Source organism: Hyla sarda, chromosome 1, assembly GCF_029499605.1.
Source record: "Hyla sarda isolate aHylSar1 chromosome 1, aHylSar1.hap1, whole genome shotgun sequence".
Taxonomy (NCBI): domain Eukaryota; kingdom Metazoa; phylum Chordata; class Amphibia; order Anura; family Hylidae; genus Hyla; species Hyla sarda.
In genome coordinates, this window is record NC_079189.1 from 335883871 (window position 1) to 335906567 (window position 22697).

At 42.7% G+C, this 22697-nt stretch overlaps 1 protein-coding gene across 6 annotated transcripts in view; it reads left to right on the forward strand.

Annotated features, from left to right (window-relative positions):
* The first annotated feature begins 562 nt into the window (after positions 1–562).
* Positions 563–22697, forward strand: part of FOCAD (focadhesin) — a 156058-nt gene continuing 133923 nt past the window's right edge. The window contains exons 1-4 of one of the 6 annotated variants that reach the window (XR_008843987.1): positions 563–646; positions 7542–7610; positions 10647–10721; positions 20817–20971. Coding sequence is in view for 5 of the 6 variants with exons in the window: in XM_056520096.1 (XP_056376071.1) it covers positions 7554–7610; positions 10647–10721; positions 20817–20971 (287 nt within the window). In the remaining variant the exon portion in view is untranslated. Of the gene's footprint in view, positions 653–5816; positions 5925–6616; positions 6674–7541; positions 7611–10646; positions 10722–20816; positions 20972–22697 lie in introns of those variants that run through there. The other 5 variants (XM_056520096.1, XM_056520116.1, XM_056520106.1 and 2 more) reach the window with 5 other exon arrangements.

Below are 22697 nucleotides of genomic sequence, written 5' to 3' on the forward strand. Positions count from 1 at the left end.
ACAAAAAGGGTACAGTTAAAAGCTACACATGACGGCTCTAAAATAAAAATAAAAAAAGCCTCATACAGCCCTGTATCCAGAGAAATGGAATAGTTATAGGGGTCAGAGGAAGACAAAATGTACCCTGTATATGTACTGTATCTCAATCATATAATACTTGATATAATAAGTTATGCAAATTGGCCTGGCTGCTATTATTTTGCAAGAAAGGTGACAACCCTATCAAGGTATAGTAAGATAAGTAATGTACTGTATCTCTATTGATTTATCTGAGATATATAAGGAGCACGATCTGCTTGCTCTATATGTCATTTTATTATACTGTGTCATAGTGTACATCATTCATGTGATTTACAGGGGCTGGCTCCTTATTGTCCCTATACTGTTATATGGTTTCTTTCACATTTGGATGTATTGGAATTTGGAGATCACATTCTGCTGCTCCAGTGTTCTGTCGGAACATTCACTGAAGGGAGTGAGCCTATATTATGTAATATACGGTACACCATTTCCCTGTGTGCGCAGCTCTTACATGGTATTGAGCTGAGTTCGTCATGTGACCAGGAGGCGTTCCAGGAAGTGTCTAATTCTTGCTGTGGTGCTCACATGGTGTCACAACAAGCTAGATAAGGCTACCCGACTGCAGGTAATGGTATGGTCCTTATTACTTTTCGGCTTTGACAGCAAAAGGGTGTGGCTTGTTATGGGCGTGGTCTGCTGTGGGTGGGGTTTGTGGCTTGTCACAGGTTTGTTTTTTTCTGAATTTTGCTATAAGTTGTCCTCACTGTAAAGATCTTGTCCAGCATGGATAACCATTGTGATCCAGATTATACATGCTCCAGAAACAGACCTCAGTATGAGCACCCTCAGTATAATACAGACCCCAGAATAAGGCCCCCAGCCTAAAACTAACCCCAGTATCAACCCCCCCAGTATAATACAGACCCCAGAATAAGGCCCCCAGCATAAAACTGACCCCAGTATCAACCCCCCCAGTATAATACAGACCCCAGAATAAGGCCCCCCAGCATAAAACTGACCCAAGTATCAACCCCCGCCCCCACCCCAGTATAATACAGACCCCAGAATAAGGGCCCCAGCATAAAATTGACCCCAGTATCAACCCCCCCCCAGTATAATACAGACCCCAGAATAAGGCCCCCAGCATAAAACTGACCCAAGTATCAACCCCCGCCCCCACCCCAGTATAATACAGACCCCAGAATAAGGGCCCCAGCATAAAACTGACCCCAGTATCAACCCCCCCCAGTATAATACAGACCCCAGAATAAGGCCCCCAGCATAAAACTGACCAAGTATCAACCCCCCCCCACCCCAGTATAATACAGACCCCAGAATAAGGCCCCCAGCATACAACTGACCCAAGTATCCACCCCCCCCAGCGTAACATAGCCTCCAGTATCCCTCCCCCACCCAGTATAATAATGACCCCAGTATCAACCCCCCCAGTATAATACAGACCCCAGAATAAGGCCCCCAGCATAAAACTGACCCCAGTATCAACCCCCCCCCCCCAGTATAATACAGACCCCAGAATAAGGCCCCCAGCATACAACTGACCCAAGTATCAACCCCCCCCAGCGTAACATAGCCTCCAGTATCCCTCCCCCACCCAGTATAATAATGACCCCAGTATTAGGCTCCCTGCATAAGAGACCCCCAAATCAGGCCCCAGCATACTACAGACCCCAGTATCAACCATCCCAGAGTAATATAAACGCCAGGATCAGACCCCAGTATCCCCCCCCTCCCAGTATAATAGAGACTGCACTATCAGGCCCCCTGCATAATAGAGACCCCATAATCAGGTTTTAGTATCTTTTCCAGGTTATCTGCTGGCAGTGTCCCACATACAGTATTCTCCTAGCAGATCTGACCTCTGGGGTGATACCATGTTTATAAAGGTCTCCTTAACATATATTCTATATGCCATTACACAGATGACACAAAATATAGCAGTAGATCTGTTCCCCTATATACCATGCCAATACTTCTTCACCTTCCCTGCGCTTTGTACAGTAAGATGACATGCTGAAACATGTAGTTCTATTCCTTGGAAGGAAGCACAGCTGTTCTCAGAAACATTCATAGTCTCACCCAGACTTCTAATGGCAGGAATATTCCTGTCAGGCCACATCAACAAATAGGTGCCAAATCCAGCTACACCAAGCAGCCCTGTTGGGGACGGAGAGCGTACCTGTATGCCCTCCGCCCACTCCCGGTCTATAACGCTGGGCCACGGCAGGTCGGGCCTGGCACCTAACAACGGCCGGGTGCTGATCGCGGTGCCGTGCGCTAATAACCCTTTAGATGCGGTGTTCAAAGTTGAACGCCACGTATAAAGTGAAAGTACACTTGTGCCGGTTAGCTCAGGGGGCTGTTCGGGATCGCCGTGGCGAAATCGCGGCATTCCCGAACAGCTATAGGACAGCGATCGCCGAATGACTGCTCAGTGCCTGAGATCCAGGCATGAGCAGTCAAGCGACAGAATCATTGATCAATGGTTTCCTATGAGAAACCAGTGATCGATGTAAAAGATCAGTGTGTGCAGTGTTATAGGTCCCTATGGGAGCTATAACACTGCAAAAAAAAGTGAAAAAAAAGCGATTAAAGATCATTTAACCCCTTCCCTAATAAAAGTTTGAATCACCTCCCTTTTCCCATAAAAAAAAAAAAAACTGTGTAAATAAAAATAAAAATAAACACGTGGTATCGCCGAGTGCTGAAATGTCCAAATTATAAAAATATATCATTAATTGAACCGCACGGTCAATGACGTACGCGCAAAAAAATTCCAAAGTCCAAAATAGCGTATTTTGGGTCACTTTTTATATCATGAAAAAATGAATAAAAAGTGATTAAAAAGTTCAAACAGTAGAAAAATGGTACCGCTAAAAACTTCAGATCACGGTGCAAAACATGAGCCCTCATACAGCCCCATACGTGGAAAAATAAAAAAGTTATAGGGGTCAGAAGATGACAATTTTAAACATAAACATTTTCCTGCATGTAGTTATGATTTTTTTCCAGACGTAAGACAAAATCAAACCTATATAAGTAGGGTATAATTTTAATCAAATGGACCTACAGAATAAAGATAAGGTGTCATTTTTACTGAAATATGCACTGGGTAGAAACGGAAGCCCCCAAAAGTTACAAAATGGCGTTTTTTCTTCGATTTTGTCGCACAATTATTTTTTTTCCATTTTGCCGTAGATTTTTTGGGTAAAATGACTAATGTCACTGCAAAGTAGAATTGGTGACGCAAAAAATAAGCCATAATATGGATTTTTTGGTGGAAAATTGAAAGGGTTATGGTTTTTAAAAGGTAAGGAGGAAAAAACGAAAGTGCAAAAACTGAAAAACCCTGCATCCTTAAGGGGTTAAAGGAGTACTCTGCTGGAACCCTTTTTTTTTTTTTTTTAAATCCACTGGTGCCAGAAAGTTAAACAGATTTGTAAATCACTTCTATTTAAAAATCTTAATCCTTCCAGTACTTATCAGCTGCTATATGCTCCACAGGAAGTTCTTTTCTTTTTGAATTTCCTTTCTGTCTGACCACAGCGCTCTCTGCTGACACATCTGTCCATTTCAGGAATTGTCCAGAGTAGGAGAAAATCCCCATAGCAAACCTATCCTGCTCTGGACAGTTCCTGACATGGACAGGTGTGTCAGCAGAGAGCACTGTGGTCTGACAGAAAGGAAATTCAAAAAGAAAAGAACTTCCTCTGTAGTACACAGCCACTGATAAGTACTGGAAGGATTAAGATTTTTTAATAGAGGTAATTTAAAAATCTGTTTAACCTTCTGGCCCCAGTTGATATAAAAAAAAAATCTGTTTTCCAGTGGAGTACCCCTTTAAGCAAAATTGACATGTTGCATGTATCTGAAATCTGTTTCCATGCAGATTTTATGCAGCATGTGGATTTTTTTTAACTCATCCACTTCACTGCTCCTGTAAATGGTGTGAATTTTTTACACAGAAATTCCACAGCACATACTTGGCTAAGCGTGACTCCATCCTACAAGCTCTGAGATATTTGTGGCTAGATTACTCTACAGAATCTCAGAGCAGAATTCTGCTTTGAAATTACGCTTGGAAATTCCGGTGCAGCAGAATCCCATTGCTGTCAATAGGATTTTGCTGCACAGTCCACAATACGGAATTTTAGCGGCTGATCTTGGTAATTTTTTAGGTGGAATCCGGGAAAAATACATTGTCATCTGTAGTGACGGCTAGGTCTACGCGATTCTAGCGCTTACTGGGGGAGATTTATCAAAGGATTTAGACTGTTTTTCCCATCTAAATTTGTCGCACAGAAAGTCGCAGTCTAAATATGTGCGACTTTTCTGCGACTTTTGCTGTAGAGGATTTTTAGAACATGATGCATGCAAGTCAATTTTAGACGGAAATGCATTGGAAAATGCATTGGTCCTGAATTTATCAAGTGCGACTTTTGTGCGACAAGTCGCATCTGCCCAAAATACGCTGAAATGTCAGACCATGTTGGAGCAGGTCTAAATGCAGTTTAAGCTGTAGACCCTGAAGTCTGAGCACAGAATTTATCAAGGGCTGTGAGACCTTTGATAAATTAGGAGCACAATAGACAGGAGACTACCACATACGCTGGTCTATAAGCATACCCAGAATAGACTAGATTAGGGAATGTCCCCCAATGACTCTGAATCTCTAGAAGGAATTCTTCCAGCCAAACATTCCAAAGTGTGACCCTAGCCTTAGGATCTAAGAACATGGTTGCCAAATTCTGACATCTCCCAGTATTAGCTTCAAAATCATAAATGCTCCCTCAAGTTTGAAGTAAGTGAAAGGCCCTATAACAATGGCAATTATTGGCTGGAAAGGCCGATATTGCCCTCTGTTATAGACCTAGCGATCGATGAACAAGCTAATTCTTGTTCATTGAGTAAACTGACATTTTATGCAAGCCTGAAATTAATCATCTCTTCCGGAGATCAAGCTGGAGGCGCTAGGACCGAGCAGACTGCATTGCTGCCCCCATAGACTGTAATGCATTTCTGGATGGATCTTTTGGGAGATCTGCTCAGAAATGCATTGCCATCTTTGGGGACAACAATGTAGTCCGCACGGTCCTAGTGCCGCCGGATCGATCTCTGGCAGAAACTCCGCCCAGAAATTCCACAGTGTGAACCTAGCCTAAAAATAGGGCGAGCGATTATCTTGGGGCCTTGTTAGCTTAGTAAGCAAGCCATGTAATAGGCTGCTTAAACAGGCACTGATATGGTAGATCAGCGCTCATATCGGGCACGCGTCTCCCCATATAAAAGACCCTTAGGCTGGGTTCACACTAGCATAATATGGATGCAGGTTTATGATCTTATTACGACTTCAAATCCCAGTCTAACTGCAGGTCAGGTGACAGCTGATGAAGTCTACGGGGGAGATTTATCAAAACCTGTGCAGAAGCAAAATTGCCCAGTTGCCCATAGCAACCAATCGGCTTTCTTCTTACATTCTGAACAAGGCCTCTGAAAAATGAAAGAAGCGAGCTGATTGGTTGCTATGGGGCAACTGGGCAACTTTGCTTCTGCACAGGTTTTGATAAATCTCCCCCCACATATCCACACTACGGGGGGAGACTTATCAAAAACTGTGTAGAGGAAGAGTGGTGCAGTTGCCCATAGCAACCAATGCTTACTTCTGTCATGTTTCAGAGGATTTTTTTTTAAATGAAAGTAGCAATCTGATTGGTTGCTATGGGCAACTGCACCACTCTTACTCTACACAGGTTTCAATAAATCTCCCCCCCTTATCCACAACATACGCTGACATGCTGCAGATTTCAGGGTTAATTTCCGTGCTGTTTTTTTCCACAGCATATGGATAAGATTTCTTAAAATACATTGCTGCTTATACACCTCAGGTGACTTTACCTTCACAAGAGGTGTCTATCTGGATCACATACACCAAATAGCTAAGCTAAGTCTGGGCTGGTTTGCGCCTTTTTGTGAAAAGTTCATAAATCCCTTCCATATTATGTGTATTGCCAAAATCAGTGGATTGCCACTCAAAAACAGCAGAAGAGTGTAAACCAAAAGGCGCAAATTTACCCTGCTTGCGCCTTTTTTGCGCCTTTTCTACACAAAAAAAAACTGTCTAAAGACAATGATAAATGTCAGCCAATAGGCTTCTTCAAATTGGGCAGTGTTTCCCAACCAGGGTGCCTCCAGCTGTTGCAAAACTACAACTCCCAGCATGCCCGGACAGCCAAAGGCTGTCCGGGAATGCTGGGAGTTGTAGTTTTGCAACAGCTGGAGGCACCCTGGTTGGGAAACACAGAAATAGGGTGACATGTATAGCACCACCATATATGGTAGAATACTCCAGGGCTTAGAGCCGGCTGACCTTTAGTATGGTTCACTAAAATAGACAATGCTCACTTTTACATTCAAATTCCCAATTCTGATGTGACATGACAGCCAATATAGTGCCAAAAGAGTTGTCACCCAGCTTTCTTAGAGTCCTGTCTGAGTGTTAAAGTAGGGGTGTCACTATTTGCCAATGCAAATTTGTAGGGAAGCTGAGAGGAATCCTAATCAACTTTTTTTTATTTTTAGAAATGATGATAACGAAGTATCCGCAGAAGAAAGAAAAGGACTTTAATGTATTAGGGTACGTTCACACATACAGAATCTGCTGCATATTTTCTGCAGCTGATTTTGCTACCCATTGAAGTTAATGGTTAGAATATGCAGCAGATCCTGTACGTGTGAACGTACCCTTGTGGTATATTCACACACACCAGATCCGCTGTGGACTTGAAGTTCCGGATCCACAGTTGTAAAATCCTGCAGATCTTGTATGTATGTGAATTCACCTTAAGGTGATCCATTTGTTTTATGGAGACAAATTTCCACCATTTGGAGAAGAGTCGTCCACAATAAATTCCCAGCCACTGCATAGTGGAAGGGCAAAATCAATTCAGGACAAAAAGTTACAAAACCAATACACATTAAAAGACATGTAAAAATGCTTGATAAATCCCCCCCCCCATTGTCTTTCATTGAGGACTCACAAAACTAAAATGTTTGACAAATAGCAGAATAGTAGGTATCATAAGAAAATGACTCACGGTGGAGAGAATTCCTCTGCTCTAGTGTGCATGGAGCTCCGGCAGCTGTTGCCCCCTCACAGTTGGACGTACTGGTCTGTGAGTGGCCCCCACTTCCATGCCATGTGGACAGAAGGCCAGCACTGCCTTATTACCCCTCCTTCTGAAGTAGTGGGTGGCATAGACATGAAAGTGAAGACACCCATGCTGCTGCATTCAGATAAGCATTTGTAGAGGGAGTGTTCCATCGTCCTGCTGCTAGCACACACCCAACTTACTTTTGATCTATCTAGTTTTCTTACTCCGCATCAGATAAATGCTTCTTTAAGAACCTTGTCACCATGCTTATGCATTTAATAGCTAGCCTTTTCATCATCCCGATTATGGAGGATAAAAAAATAAAGTGTTCCTTTCATTGTATTGTTCCAGTGACTGCGGAAAATGTCTGAAGATTTGAAGAAAAGATTAGAATTTCCAAACTCCCTTATTCAGACACAGGTAGGACTTTCTTTTTTCTATTTTAATTGGTTTCTAATTTGTTATGGAATAAATTGTTTTTAATAGCATTAAGGGTGCGTTCCCACACGGCGTATACGCAGCATATTTCACGCTGCGCTAAATTTACAGCAGCAGCGGGAAGTACACTGCGTATTCCTTGCTCACTATACACACAGGGCTTTCCGGCGGCAGCCCTATGCAGGTAGTGAGTTTTGGAGGCGGAGCCGCGCGTCACAGTCATGCCGGCACACGGCGCCGCCTCTAAAACTCACTACACGCATAGGGCTGCCGCCGGAAAGCCCTGTGTGTATAGTGAGCAAGGAATACGCAGCGTATTTCCCACTGCTGCCATAAATTTAGCGCAGCGTGAAATACGCTGCTTATACGCCGTGTGGAAACGCGCCCTAAAGGGGTACTCCCGTGGAAAACTTTTTTTTTTTTAAATCAACTGGTGCCAGAAAGTTAAACAGATTTGTAAATCATTTCTATAAAAAAAATCTTAATCCTTCCAGTACTTATTAGCTGCTGAATACTACAGAGGAAATGGTTTTCTTTTTGGAACACAGAGCTCTCTGCTGACATCACGAGCACAGTGCTGTCTGCTGACATCTCTGTCCATTTTAGGAACAGTCCAGAGCAGCATATGTTTGCTATGGGGATTTTCTCCTACTCTGGACAGTTCTTAAAATGGAGAGAGGTGTCAGCAGAGAGCACTGTGGTCATGATGTCAGCAGAGAGCTCTGTGTTCCAAAAAGAAAACCATTTCCTCTGTAGTATTCAGCAGCTAATAAGTACTGGAAGGATTAAGATTTTTTATTAGAAGTAATTTACAAATCTGTTTAACTTTCTGGCACCAGTTGATTTAAAAAATAAAAGTTTTCCACGGGAGTGCCCCTTTAACATTCATTGCTTGTATATCATTTGACACCATTTTGATTTTGTCACATGAATGCGTAACAAACCTTTACATCTTTCATAACTAAGGTAAAATCTTTTACAGGTGTTACACACCTTGAAAAGTAAGTGCACTCCTAAATCCTGGATATGGGTATTTTAACAAGTGCATATTGTGCTGCAGATTTTCTGCAGAGGATTTTGCTACCCATTAAAGTCAATGGGGGAGAGTTATCAAAACCTGTGAAGAGGAAGAGTAGTGCAGTTGTCCATGCAACCAATCAGATCGCTTCTTTAATTTTTAAAGAGACCTGAGAAAAATGAAAGAAGCAATCTGATTGGTTGCGCTGGACAACTGCACCACTCTTCCTCTACTGCAGCAAAATATGCATGTGTGAACGTACCCTATTTCCTGAAAGCAGACAATCTAATGATTGCACATGTCTACCTTCACATAGCTTTGTATTACTAAAATGGAATAAGACTTAGTTTTTGTTTCTAAAGTTTACAACCTAGCAGGCGTTTACACACAAACACCTTAGTGTATGTTAACATGGTGGAATATTCCCAATGGACAACATTCTGCAGCATGATTTCAATGGGATTCTGCTGCACTGTGCACACGGCAAAATTTTCTTGGAAGATCATTCTGCCGTGGGAATCCTGACTTGTCTGTTCTTTCTGCGGCTTCCACTTGGAAATGCATTGTCGTCTATGAGACAGCGCATTTCTAAGCGGTCTTAGCGTCTGCTGGACTAATCAAATGTGCGGAATGTCCTCCTGTGTTTTCCGGGCGGACATTCCGCACATTTCTTCTTGAATTCCCTGATTCCCCGACTGTAACATTTGTTGTTTATGTATGTTATATACATTTCTTTTGTGGTTATATTAGCCCTTTTTGTCTTCACATTTGGTGTATTTTAATATTTTAGTGTATATCAATAATAAAAATTATATTTTAAAAGAGCATTGCGTTATAGAGGTTTAGAATACAGAGAGAGAAAACTCATACTGCACACTGTTTTTGCACCATAGTAAGTACTGAACAATAACAAAAGGTGTCCATGGCCTTTAAATACAATTTTGACTTTTTACTTATGTGGGACCTAAGTTTTGCATGTAATTAGGAATTGTAATTAGGTATATAATTTTTCAACTCTGTATACAAATTGTAACCATAATTAATAGCAATAAATTCCTAAACCTAATAGAATGTGTTATCTAAGGCTGCTTTGAAGCAGACCCAAAATGGGTGCTTCATTCCCCCCATATTATAGATACACTACCTGACCCTCCTGCGGTTCATCAGAACCACAGTTAGAGCTCCATAATCTGGTGCTGATGAACACTGAGAGGTCTGAGTATTACGTCTGTTAAAAAGGAAGCAATAAAGCACCTATAAGCCCAAAAGTGGCTAAATACTGAAAATGATCATTTATGGCAACAGTCTGTGGGTGAAAGTGGCCCAAAATGGATAATTCTGTCTGAGACAAAATCAATTTGATTTGCTCCCAACAACCCTTCACAATTCACCTTTAATTTTACCATAGCTCTTTAAGAAATGAAAGCTGAGCCGTGATTGGTTGTTATTGACAAAACTGTTGTGGTTTTCTTTGTGTGTTTTTTTTTTTTTAAATCATAAATCTGGGACTTTGTCTTCTCTAACTAATGGAAATAGTTTCCTTTCAGAAATACTCTAGACATTCTAGGTAATCTTTAACGCTATGACTGTAGGATTAAATGGGTATCACTGGACAAGCAGTCAGTTGATTTATGGACCCCAATACAAAATCAGTAATGAGGCCATGTCTGCCATGTGCCATTTATTCTTCTGAGGTCTTTATCTGGGGAAAAGGTGCCTTAGGGACAGTGGAAAATGCATGAGTTTATTGATATTTGGTTTGGTGCCACTTATTTGACACCTTGATTTGGACACTAGTAAACCTTCCAGTTTGTGGAGTCAATAAAAGGCAGAGGCAGGTGTAAAGGAGGGATCAGGCTAACAAGTATTTATCTTCTACTTTTCTGGAGAAAAAAAAGTATATCATAAAGCAAGTATGGCTGATATTGGTAGATGGATAACAGGAACAAAATCTATCCCCCCCCCCCTGCCTTATGTAATGTTGATGGTATCTCTTACAGGCCGTTGCCCACTTAATTGCTTCTGTGCTTAAAGAAAATGCCGCCTCTGGGATTATCAAGCAATCTTCAAAACAGGTAAAGTTACAGATTATATAACAACAAAGTGAATTCTTCGTTATTCTACAAAATTATAAATGGTAAATTCTATGTATTAAGATATGTAGCATGTTTTTATGTTATTCTTTCTTAAACAACCTCTATTTATTTGAGAGTGTCTGCTAGTAACTCCATTTGGGCCATTGACATGAATGGCGCCCACTGTTGTACACCACAGTACGCTACGTTGGCATGTAATAAATACTTGGTGGGATGCTGACAGATACCTGTCACAGATAGCATAAACGTTGTTGCATCATTGTAATCCTGCCTATTATGTAATGTGGAGAATGGTGAAAAGTGATCACTACAGAACAAGAAGTTTCAGCTCAGTGGCCAGAATAAAAACAGTGATAGGTAATTTTATGAAGTCACTTTCCATTTAATACCTAAACTTACAGTTGTCCAGGAAGCAGTAAACTGGCTTGCCTCAAAGGGTATTCCAGCAAAAAAACATCTTATCCCCTATCCAAAGGATAGGGGATCGGATGTCTAATTGCGGGGGTCCCACCGCTGGGGACCCCCGCGATCTCCAGGCTTGGAGCTTCCGTGTTTGAGACATCATGCCACGCCGCCTCCATTCATGTCTATGGAAGCGGGCGTGACAGCTAGTACAGAGCCATCACTCCTCCTCCCATAGATATGAATGGAGGCGTGGCGGCAGTAGTCGGCAGTCATACGGCACAGAGCGGAGTTTGCTCCGTGCATGGATGACTGGGGTGCCGTGTCGGAGATCGGATAGAGGATAACATGTTTTTCGCCAGAGTACCCCTTTAATGCAGGTTTTTGCATAAATATTGATGGCAAAGCAATGTGATATCCTTTACTATTTGCACAGAGCACATTTTTTTTGTATCAAACCAATCAAGTTTATTATGGCAAAATGGTAGCAGAACAGTAAAAAAATACACCAAATAAAAAAGGACACCATTACTAGGGTAGATTCAGGGCATCGAAGCAGTAAAGCAAAAAACACTGAGGTGAGGTCAATAAATGGATAGAGAGAAACCTATATCTGGACAGTAGGATGATGTCAGCCAGGGATCCTAGACCACAGTAAAACTTTCCATAGAGTCATCCCTCATTGCATTAAGCTTCTCAGATAGCATGATCAAATTGACCCTAGCTGTCGCCCTGTCAATGGACAGGGAGGTTTGCTTCCAGTTGGTGGCAATATGAATTCGGGCAGCCAATAACACAAAATGAACCAGAAAATCCTATAGGGCATTTTAGGGGGACGAGCACTGAGAAGGCAGAATGTAGGTTTAAGAGGACAAGTATGATGTGTAACCTTCCTCAACATAGTCAAGACAGAGGTCCAGAAAGTACAAACTATGGGGCAGCTCCACCAAGTGTGATGCATCTTGCCTAAGTTGCCACATCCCCTAAAGCAATAGAGGACGTGGAGGGGAAAACAGCATGGAGCCGTGTGGGCACGTAATATGTCCTGTGTAGGATTTTCAGAGACGTCTCCATCAAGGAAACCTGTGAGTTGCCCTTGCTAAGAGTCTCGCAACACTCTTGCTACTGTAATGGGGAAAGCGTGGTGCGAACGTCAGATTCCCATTGTAATTTACAATCAGGTGGCAGGGAATTAGAGAAGCAATAGAGAATGGAGAGGAAGCCCTGGCATTCAGGGGAGTAGAGAGCCAAGGATTCATACTGTGACACGGAAACATCCCAGGAAGAGGAGGTCAAAGAGGACAAGAAGGAAAACATTAGACATGTTCTCAAACGTTCCAAACCCGGAGGCGCGAAACATTGTAAGAAAGCTTCCACTGTCAACAACCGCTTGTTAGAAACAAAATCATAAAATCTTTATAATTTATGAGACTGCCACCAAGAAAAAGGCAGTGGTTCAATCCTGGTAAGAAGAGAGGATTACAATACAGTGGAGTGAGAGGGGAGGCTCTGGACTGGAGGGAAAATTTGAACTGGATCATTCGCCATAAAGAAACAGAATAAAGAGTAAGTAAGAGGGGGCCAGGTGAGTATCAGGCGGAAGGGACCAGAAATGAGCAGGAGGAGAATGAGGGGATAGCAAAGCAGATTCAAGGCGGACCCAGAGAGGGGTGCAAGAAGAAGCATGAAAAAGGTAAGTTGAGAAAACCGGGCAGCATAACAATATTTAGACTAGTTGGGGACTGTGAGGCCACCTAGGCGTTTGTGAAAATGCATGATTTTACGGGGAATGCAAGCAGGTCTGTGTCTCCAAATAAATTGGAAGACCTCTCGCTGAAGGGACTTAAGGTCTGAGGAAGGGACTGGGATAGGGAGGGTACAAAAGAGGTATAAAAGATGCGGTAATACCACCACTTGACCGCGTGGACCCGGCCCACCCAGGAAAGTTGAGGAAAGTCCCATTTGCGGAGATCAGCACAAATAGACCTAAAAAGTTTAGGGTAGTTGGCGGAGTACAGAGATGGAATAGAGGAGGTAAGAGTAATCCTTAGGTAAGAATGCTTAGAGGTAGAGGGTGGGAAACCAAAGTTAAGGTTGATCAATTTCTGAGTATGGGCAGGGACCCCACAATAGAGGGTTTCAGACTTTGAGTTGTTGACCCTCAACCCCTACATAGATGAAAAATCTGACAGAATTCGGAACAAGTTTGGGAGAGAAACCAATGGTTTTGTCAAGGTTATCAGCAGGTCGTCAGCAAAGAGGCTAAGTTTATGTTCAGTCTGACCCATGAGAGGACCTGTAACATCCAGACAGTTCCAGAGGAGGGTTGCCAGGAGTTCCATCGCTAAAACAAAAAGTGCTGGTGAAAGTGGACATCCCTGGTGAGTACCCCGAGATATTCGGAATGGTAGTGGGTTATCAGTAGGGAGCTCCAAGTATGCCGAGGGTTGAGAGTACAACAAGTGAAGCAGATGGACAAAAGGGCCGGAAAAACCCATTCTACCAAAGAAATGCAGTTGAAAGCCTTCTCGAGGGCTAAACCAAAGATGGGTGGATGAGGTGGTACACCAATGCATAACATCCAGCACTTTCTGGACATTGTCCAGTGACTGACGACCGGGGATGAACCCCACCTGGTCGGCATGTATAAGACGGGGGAGAAGAGAGTTGAGTCTATGTGCTAGGATAGAGGTGAGAATCTTGGTGTTAAGATTAATGAGGGAAATCGGTCTATAGTTAGCGACTAATTGGAGGTCCTTGTTAGGTTTGGATATAACAGTAATGAGGGCATATAAATATTGAGTGGGTAGAGAAGGGGCGGAGAAAAGACAGTTACACAATGTCGTGAGATGGGGTAAGAGAAGGGGTGAGAACTTTTTATAGAATTGGGCTGACAGCCCATCTGGGCCCGGTGCTTTACCCAGCTTAAGGCGAGAAAGGGTGGAAGAGACTTCGTCAGTAGTAACAGGTGCATTAAGAACATCACAGTCAGAGGGAGAGAGAGAGGGAAGAGAAATAGAGCAAAGGAAAGAGGCAAGACGGGCAGAGAAATCAGGCGAATGAGCCGGTTCAGTTTAAAGGCGGGAGTAGAACTCGTGAAATGCCGTATATATACGGTGCGGATGAGAGGAGCACAAACCCGGTCGCAGCTGGACCCTATACACTCTGTTAATAGTCTGCTGTTGTTTTAGCTGTATAGCCAGGAGTTTATTAGGTTTATTTGCTATCAGGTGTGGCATTAATGGCAAAATAGGAGGATATGTCCTCCATCAATTGGACTTTAATCTCAGGATTAGTGAGAAAAGATCGGTTTAAGTGCCATTTGAATGGCATAGATGGTCCAGTTCTGCCAGGACCATATCATGATCCGACCATATGGAGCGAATGTGTCGTGCATATAACAGTAGTGGGAGGGAAGAGGTGTTAGTTAGGATCCAGTCTATGCGGGAGTAGTGGCCATGAGAAGGGAAATAGTAGGAGTAACCACGTGTGGTTCCGTTATGCTCCCTCCAGGTACCCGCTAGGCATAGAGAGCAGAAACAGTTCAATATAGTACGCTGTTGGGAACCAGTCCTTCTAAAAAGAGTCGTGTTAGAGCTGTCAAGCTTCCCATTGAAAACAAAATTAAAGTCGTCTGCCCAGAGGAGAAGATCATACGTAAGGGAGGAAAGTCTGTCACACATTATGTAAAAAAAAGGAATTGGTGCATAAGCATTGACTATGCAGACCGTTTTACCATATAGGGAACCCTACAATATAAGGAAGCGACCCTCTGGGTCCTCCGTAAGGCTGGGTTCACATCACGTTTTTCCCATACTGTTTTCAATCCGTTTTTCTAAAGAAAACTGAATGGCAAAAAAACGGATGGAACAGTATGGAAAAAAGTAAACCATATGCGTTTTTTAAACAGTATACTGTTTTAAAAAGTGCATACAGTTCCGTCATTTTTTATAGAAAAAAAACCCATACGTTTTTGAAAATTTGGTCCATTTTTAATGGGAGGGGTCTTGGGTGGGGACTTTAGGATTCAAATGCGCATGTGCAAAGTAAAAACGTATACTTTTTTCCCGTATGGAACCGTATACATGTGCATTTCCCATTGACGTCCATGTTAAAAAAAACGTATGCGGTTGCAGTACGGTTTTAAACTGGAGACAAAATCGTGGTCAACCACGGTTTTGACTCCGGTTTAAAAACCGTACTGCAACCGCATACGTTTTTTTTAACATGGACGTCAATGGGAAACGCACATATATACGGTTCCATACGGGAAAAACGTATACGTTTTTACTTTGCACATGCGCATTTGAATCCTAAAGTCCCCACCCAAGACCCCTCCCATTAAAAATGGACAAAATTTTCAAAAACGTATGTTTTTTCTTCTTCTGAAAACTGACGGAACTGTATGCACTCTTAAAAACAGTATACAGTTTTAAAACGCATACGGTTTACTTTTTCCCATACTGTTCCATTCGTTTTTTTCCCCATACGGTTTTTGATAGAAAACGTATGCGGGAAACGTAGTTGAAAAACGTAGTGTGAACCCAGCCTAACCTGGTGGACTTCTAGGGGTAGATAGTTATGGAGACAGATCAGGACTCCCCTACACCTAGAATGATATGAGAAACAATAAACCCGCTGATAACTAGAGTGGAGATATTTAGGGAAGGAGCTTAGGGTATAATGAGTCTCCTGGAGACATATTATATTTGGACGATGGTCCAGAAAGGCTTTCCTGTGTTTGGGAGGGGAATTAAAGCCCCTAACATAACATAAAACAAGCTAAGGGACCTCAAAAAGAACATAATAAAGAGGTTACAACACCACAGAAGCAAATAATGAACCGTAATAATACAATTCCCAGCATGGTGACAGATAAATGAGAAAAATAATAAAACATGTATGCACAGACCTGGACAAACAACAAAAAACTAAAAAATAACCAACAGAACATGGAAAGCTGCGTCAGATACTAGCAGGCTACGGCCTACTTCCACTCCCGAGAACGGGTACGAGGGCATGAGGGTCCAGCCACAACTGACTCCGGAAGAGTGGGGAAGGTGCACCAACCAGTTCAGTAGAGTAGAAGTCACCAGGTGATATCATTCTGGAAGAGGTGACAGGCATGAAGCAGCCTGCTTCTGGGGTGTGTGTGTAAGGGGAACAGTGGCCCAGGTGCATATGGTTCGGAGCCCCCTTTGGGACTGCGGAGGGGCATCAGTCCAGCTAATGTTCTCCTTGTGAAGATCTTCCTGGGCAGCAGGAAGGGAGCGCACCGTGTAGGCCCGAGATCCAACTTGAAAGGACAGAGCAAAGGGGAAACCCCATCTGTACTTTATCTGTTCCAGCTGCAGGGCGATGGTGATCAGGTGGAACGCCCTGCGTCTCTCCAATGTTGAGGGAGCCAAGTCAGAATACAGGCGAACCGTGGGTGGCAGGTCGGGGAGCACAGCAAGGTTCCTGATGGCAGCCAGCAACATATCTCGGACCTCGGGATAGTACAGCTTAAGCACTTTATTGCCGCGGGGAATGTCCGGATTGCGAGGGCGGGCGAGAGCTTGATGGATTCTGTCCATACGGAGCAGGTCCGGAGCCACCTGGTGGAGCAGGGCGCTGAATAGAGTCGTGGCTGCACATTTAAGGTCAGTGGTAGACTCCGGCAGACAGTGGATCCGCAGGTTGGCACGGCAGGACCGGTTCTCCAGGTCCTCCAGTTTCAGCTCTAGGGCCTCAAGCTCCTCAGCCTGAGAATCAATGTCCCTCCGGCCGGTCTCCCTGGCATCAGCTAGTTCGTCCAGCTTACATTCATTATCAGCCACCCGCTGGCCTAGATCTTGAATTTGTTTAGTAAAATCACCGCCTTTTGCAGCTCCGTGTGGAATAGCTGTTTAATATGCCGGAGCATCGCTGCAGGGGTGAGGTGAGAGGATCCAGCAGGGCCATCTTCATCTGAGGCCGGTTCAGAGTGAGAGGGAGACGCGGGCGCCATCTTGGAAGCTGGGGAGGCCCGAAAGAACTCCGGGATTGACTGCGACAGAGCCTGGGTAAGTTTCTGCTTGGACTTCTTGGATGAGCGGGACATCTTTAGGAAGCTGTGGGTGCAATTCCCGTGCTTTTGGAGCCCAAAGGGCACTGTAATGAGTCGGTTAAATTGCGGCCGGCATGGAGCTCGCATCAATAGTGACCGTCCTGGTGAACTGTGCATATGCGCCTCCGCACAGAGCACATTTTAGATTTAAGACAGAATTTTTAGGATTTGCTGGAGATGGAGATATACTTATTAAGATTATATTTTATTCCTAATGTTATTGATTCAGGAACAGGAGCACTGATATATGACAGCCTAAGGCTAGGTTCACACTACGGAATTTCCACCTCCCATTCTGCTTTGAAATTGCAGGCAGAAATTCCGCTTACTAAAATGTAGTGTATAGTGAATGGGTTTCCGTAAGGAAATTCACACTTCTGAATTTGTGAAGCGGAATTTGTGAACGGAAAATCCGCTTGGAAATTTCCGCCTGAAGAATGGCGTTGCTCATTCTTCAGGCGGAAGTACTCGTGGAACACATTGCAGTCTATTTGAGACTGCAGTGTCCGCGCCGTCCTAGTGCCGACTTATTCAGTAGGCGCTGGCCGCACTCGGAATCTCTGGGCGGAAATTTTCTGCCCGGAGATTCCGTAGTGTGGACCTAGCCTAATAGGGCATGTGTAATGTACCGCTTGGTAGACTATATAGAACAGTTACAAGTGTAGTTGTTAGCCGGTAAAAAAATGGCAAAAAATTTGTCACAATAAGCGTGATTGTTTTTCTTAAAAGGTCTCAGTCTCATCACAACACTTCAGCTGTCCTGACATGCTGTGTCTGTTGCCTCCCACAACTCCCATCACAGCCTCTCTTTGCACGCTGCTATTTTTTGTACTTTGTGCTCGCAGTCCTGCCTTCATACATTATGATCCGTCATTGTTGGGCAGTCTGCCTCCAAACTTGAGTCTTCTTAAAGGGATACTCCGCTGCTATGACTTTATCAATACATTTGCTTAACTCTCTAATATGCTTGCTGTGTCAATAATGCATATTATTTCCGTTATACTTACTGTTCCTATGTGCAGGAAGTAGTGTAGTTTTTTTGTGCTTTGTGACTGCTGACAACGTTTGCGTCCATGTTGTTGTCAGCCCGCCCTGCAATGTCGGCGTTGACGTCCGCATTTCCCTCCTCCCGTGTCCGTAGTCAAGGCGGCCCTCTTCTTGAATATTCATTCTTTGAAATTGTGTGGGAGTAATGTTTTTCACTTTCTTTGCCGCCCCTCGTGTGAGCGTCCTAGCCTGGTCCAATCGTCCTTTGCACCAGGCGCATGCGTCGTATATATTTTGAGAGTCATCTTCGGAGCGTAGTGCGCATGTCTGGTCATTTTGTGAATCCCCTTCTCAGCACTACGCTTACAGCGTAGTGCTAACGTCGGCTACGTCAGTAGCGTAGCCCTGCGCATGCGCAGTAGTCCTTACAGATAAGGGCTTACGTTAGTAGCGTAGCCCTGAGCTGTAACGACAACTGCCCATGCGCAGGGCTACGCTAGGAACGTAAGCCCTGTACTGCAAGGAGAACTGCGCATGGCTACTCTACTAACGTATGCTACGTTAGCACTACGGTGGCAGCGTAGGGATGCGCAGGCGCAAATTTCTCTTCCGAACGATGGAACATAATGGCCGTGGAAAGAAGAAACAAGGGGCGGAAGCTAGGACGCCTATGGGCGGAAAAAAAAAAAAAAAAGGGGCATGGACATAGGCGTGAACAAAAAAAAGGATGGGCGGAATAACAAAGGAAAAATAGGTGGCACCTAAGCGCATAATCAGGGTACAAAGTATTAGGGGAATGGTAGTTTTCACGGACCGAACAACAGGAAATAAGCAACAACGTGAGCCAGACAGAACGCCAACTCAGGGAACGACAACGCTAATGGATAAGGCGCATACAGTACAGGGGTGTTGTGTGAAGTCATCAAGTAAGAGGTAAAAAGTTGGTGAAATAAGCACTAGGCAGCGGAGTACCCCTTTAAGTTACCAAGTCAACTTTTCTTCCCTTATAGAGAGGGGGACAGAAGGACAAATAGTCTTCATTGAACTCACAGAATAAAACGTTTAACACTATCACGTAGCTTACCACAGTCTGTGCATTCCAACTTCTGCCTAACTTCTTTTATAAGCAGAAGTGTTTTATTGTATTGCATTTTTGAAGAACATAATACCTTTCATAAGATAGGATGTTTCTTCCTAACATTGCTCAAGTAGTATGTTAGTTGCGAGTCAGTATACTGCATTACATTTTAAAAGATAAGCTAAGCAGGGTGTTTTTGGTGGAAAACTGTTTATCTGTTGCGCAAGTCAATTGCAACATTATACTGTGTATTATAATACAGGCTCTCGATCAATAACTATACTATATCAGACTATATTAACATTCGTTTGTCCGACCTATTAAAATATAATTTTAGATAAACCAGTCGATGGCGTATATGTAAAAAATGACTGAATTGTTGGTCTCTTCATATACCGTTAAAAAATAATAAAAAGCAATAAGAGTCCCATAAAAAATAAATAAATAAATAAAATGGTACCGATAAAAACTACAGATCACGTCGCCAAAAATGAGCCCTCATATAGCCTTGTATAAAAATTGTCAGAAGATGACAATTTTAAACATACTCATTTTGGTGTATGTAGTTATAATATTTTTAAAGTAGCAAAATAAAATAAAACCTACATAAATTGGGTATCCTTGTTACTGTATGGACCTACAGAATAAAGATAAGGTATCATTTTTACCAAAAAGTGCACTCCGTGGAAACGGAAGCCCCCCAAATTTACGAAATGGTGTTTTGTTTTTATTTATTTCACACCACAAATACGGTAATGCTTTTTTTGTTTTTCTGCCAATTTTGGTGTGTTATAAGTGATGTCATTACAAAGTACAATTGGAGATGCAAAAAAACAAGCCTTTCTGGATCTGTAGGTGCCAAATTAAAAGAGTCATGATTTTTATAAGGGGAGGAGGAAAAAACAAAAGTGCAAAAATGAAAATTGGCCTGGTCCTTAAAGTGTTCCTGTCATCAACAAAAACAACAATTTATATAATGTAGATAATTCCATTATATGTATGTTTGTAATATACATTGGTTAAAAAATATGTATATTTTTGTCCCTGCTGCTATTGCCTGTGTTTCTCTATGAGGAGACCAAATACAAAAAGTGTGGGAGGACAAGCAGGGCTCTGTGCAGTGAGGTTCTGTGACATGTCCTCTGCTCACATATGAGGATGATTGACAAGCCAGGAATCTGCACAGAGTCCTACTTGTTCTGCCCTCACTTCCTGTATTTGGTCTCCTCACAGAGACAAACATGCAATAGCTGCAGAGACAGCATTTTTCCACCCAAACATATACACATTTTTTAACCAATGTATATTACAAATATACATATGTTATTTTCTAAAAGTTTTTGTTGACAACAGGTACACTTTAAGGCCAAAATAGGCTTCATGCTGAAGGGGTTAAGATATCATAATCCTCTCTCCACTGGTGTTATTAATGCCTAAAAACAGTCAGTGTTCACTGCCGTTTGTGTATAAAAAGCTACATTTTGCACATACCTTTACTTTATAAAATACCTCTTTCCAGACTCCGTCCCTGAATGTCCTCTGGGAGAAGTGCTGCTGTGACATCGTTGTTGTGAGGACAGCCTGTTGTGATGCCCTGGTAACATTAGTGGAACAGAAACATGCTGATTTCACCTATGTCCTCAATGGTGTTCTAAACCTTATTCCTTCTGCCAGGTTAGTTTACGTTTATAAAAGATTTTTCAGAGATTTAATTTCTGATACAAAAAAAAATATTTAACCTGATGTTCTCTACAGTATATCTAATATTTTTCCAAATGTCAGTTTTACAATGTGCTTGTCACACTGGGCTTAAATAAGGGCCGAATTGAACTGACTTAAACCCTCTTTTCCTCCCTTTTGGGATGTCTACCTCCTTAATAAGGTGGCCCCAACCACAGTGCCTGTCCATACCTAAGATGCAGAGCATAGCAAAGTCATTGTAACTAAAAACACAGTACTGTCAGGGAAAAGGTCAGAACACAAATGGGTTAACAAAAAACAGCAATGGGAACACTAACAGGAAATGCACAAACAAACATATAATCAGGGTCAAACAAGCCAAGTCTGTAACAGAAAGAGAGAGAGAGAGAGAGAGGGGCAGTACAAAATCAGTGTGCAATAGAGTAGATAGGAAAACAAGAATATACACAAGATACACAGGTGACACTAAGGTTGGACACGATTGGCTAGTCGTCCACACATCCTGATTGGCAAAGGCATCATCACTGCAACTGGTAACACTGCAGTTGAACAGGATGGACTGGAGCTGCTGTCAGAGTTAGAAACAAACACACCTGTTACTGTGCTACAGATATGCTATGGGGGTATTCAACAGATCTGCAGCAGTCTGCCCACAGTGTATATATTGTATTGCAGCTCAACACCATTAGCCCCAGTGGAGTTTAGCAACGATACCCAGCCTTTTCTAGTATTCAGCTCTAACCCCTTACCCCACTGAAATTTTGACCTGCACAAACCAGAATAACAGCAGACTGTGATGTGCATGTACATGGTGTGTGTCACTGCCCCACATTTTAGCATTTGGATGAGCTAATGACTTTTGGGGAGATTTATCAAAACCTGTCCAGTGGAAAAGTTGCTGAGTTGTCCACTACAACCAATCAGATTGCTTTCATTTTTGAAAAGGCTTGTGAAAATGAAAGAAGCGATCTGATTGGTTGCCATGGGCAACTCAGCAACTTTTCCTCTGGACAGGTTTTGGTTAATCTCCCCCTTTGATACTTTCCACTAGTGCCTATAGTTTGTTTTTATTACCTTAAATACTGTGCAGTCTGACCACTTTACACAACTGCCCTAATTCAGCTGTATGTAGTATAAGAGTAAGACATGCTGGTACCAGTGGTATGTGGAAGAAGCTAGTATATACAGACCTCTGCCCTGACATTTCATTTTATAAAGTTTAAAGGAAGCTCTGTATATATTTTGTATACACTACATTAGTCTATAAAAGTTATATACAGGGTGGGCCATTTATATGGATACACCTTAATAAAATGGTAATGGTTGGTGATATTAACTTCCTGTTTGAGGCACATTAGTATATGTGAGGGGGAAAACTTTTCAAGATGGGTGGTGACCATGACGGCCATTTTGAAGTCGGCCATTTTGAATCCAACTTTAGTTTTTTCAATAGGAAGAGGGTCATGTGACACATCAAACTTATTGGGAATTTCACAAGAAAAACAATGATGTGCTTGGTTTTAACATAATTTTATTCTTTCATGAGTTATTTACAAGTTTCTGACCGCTTATAAAATGTGTTCAATGTGCTGCTCATTGTGTTGGATTGTCAATGCAACCCTCTTCTCCCACTCTTCACACACTGATAGCAACACCGCAGGAGAAATGCTAGCACAGGCTTCCAGTATCCGTAGTTTCA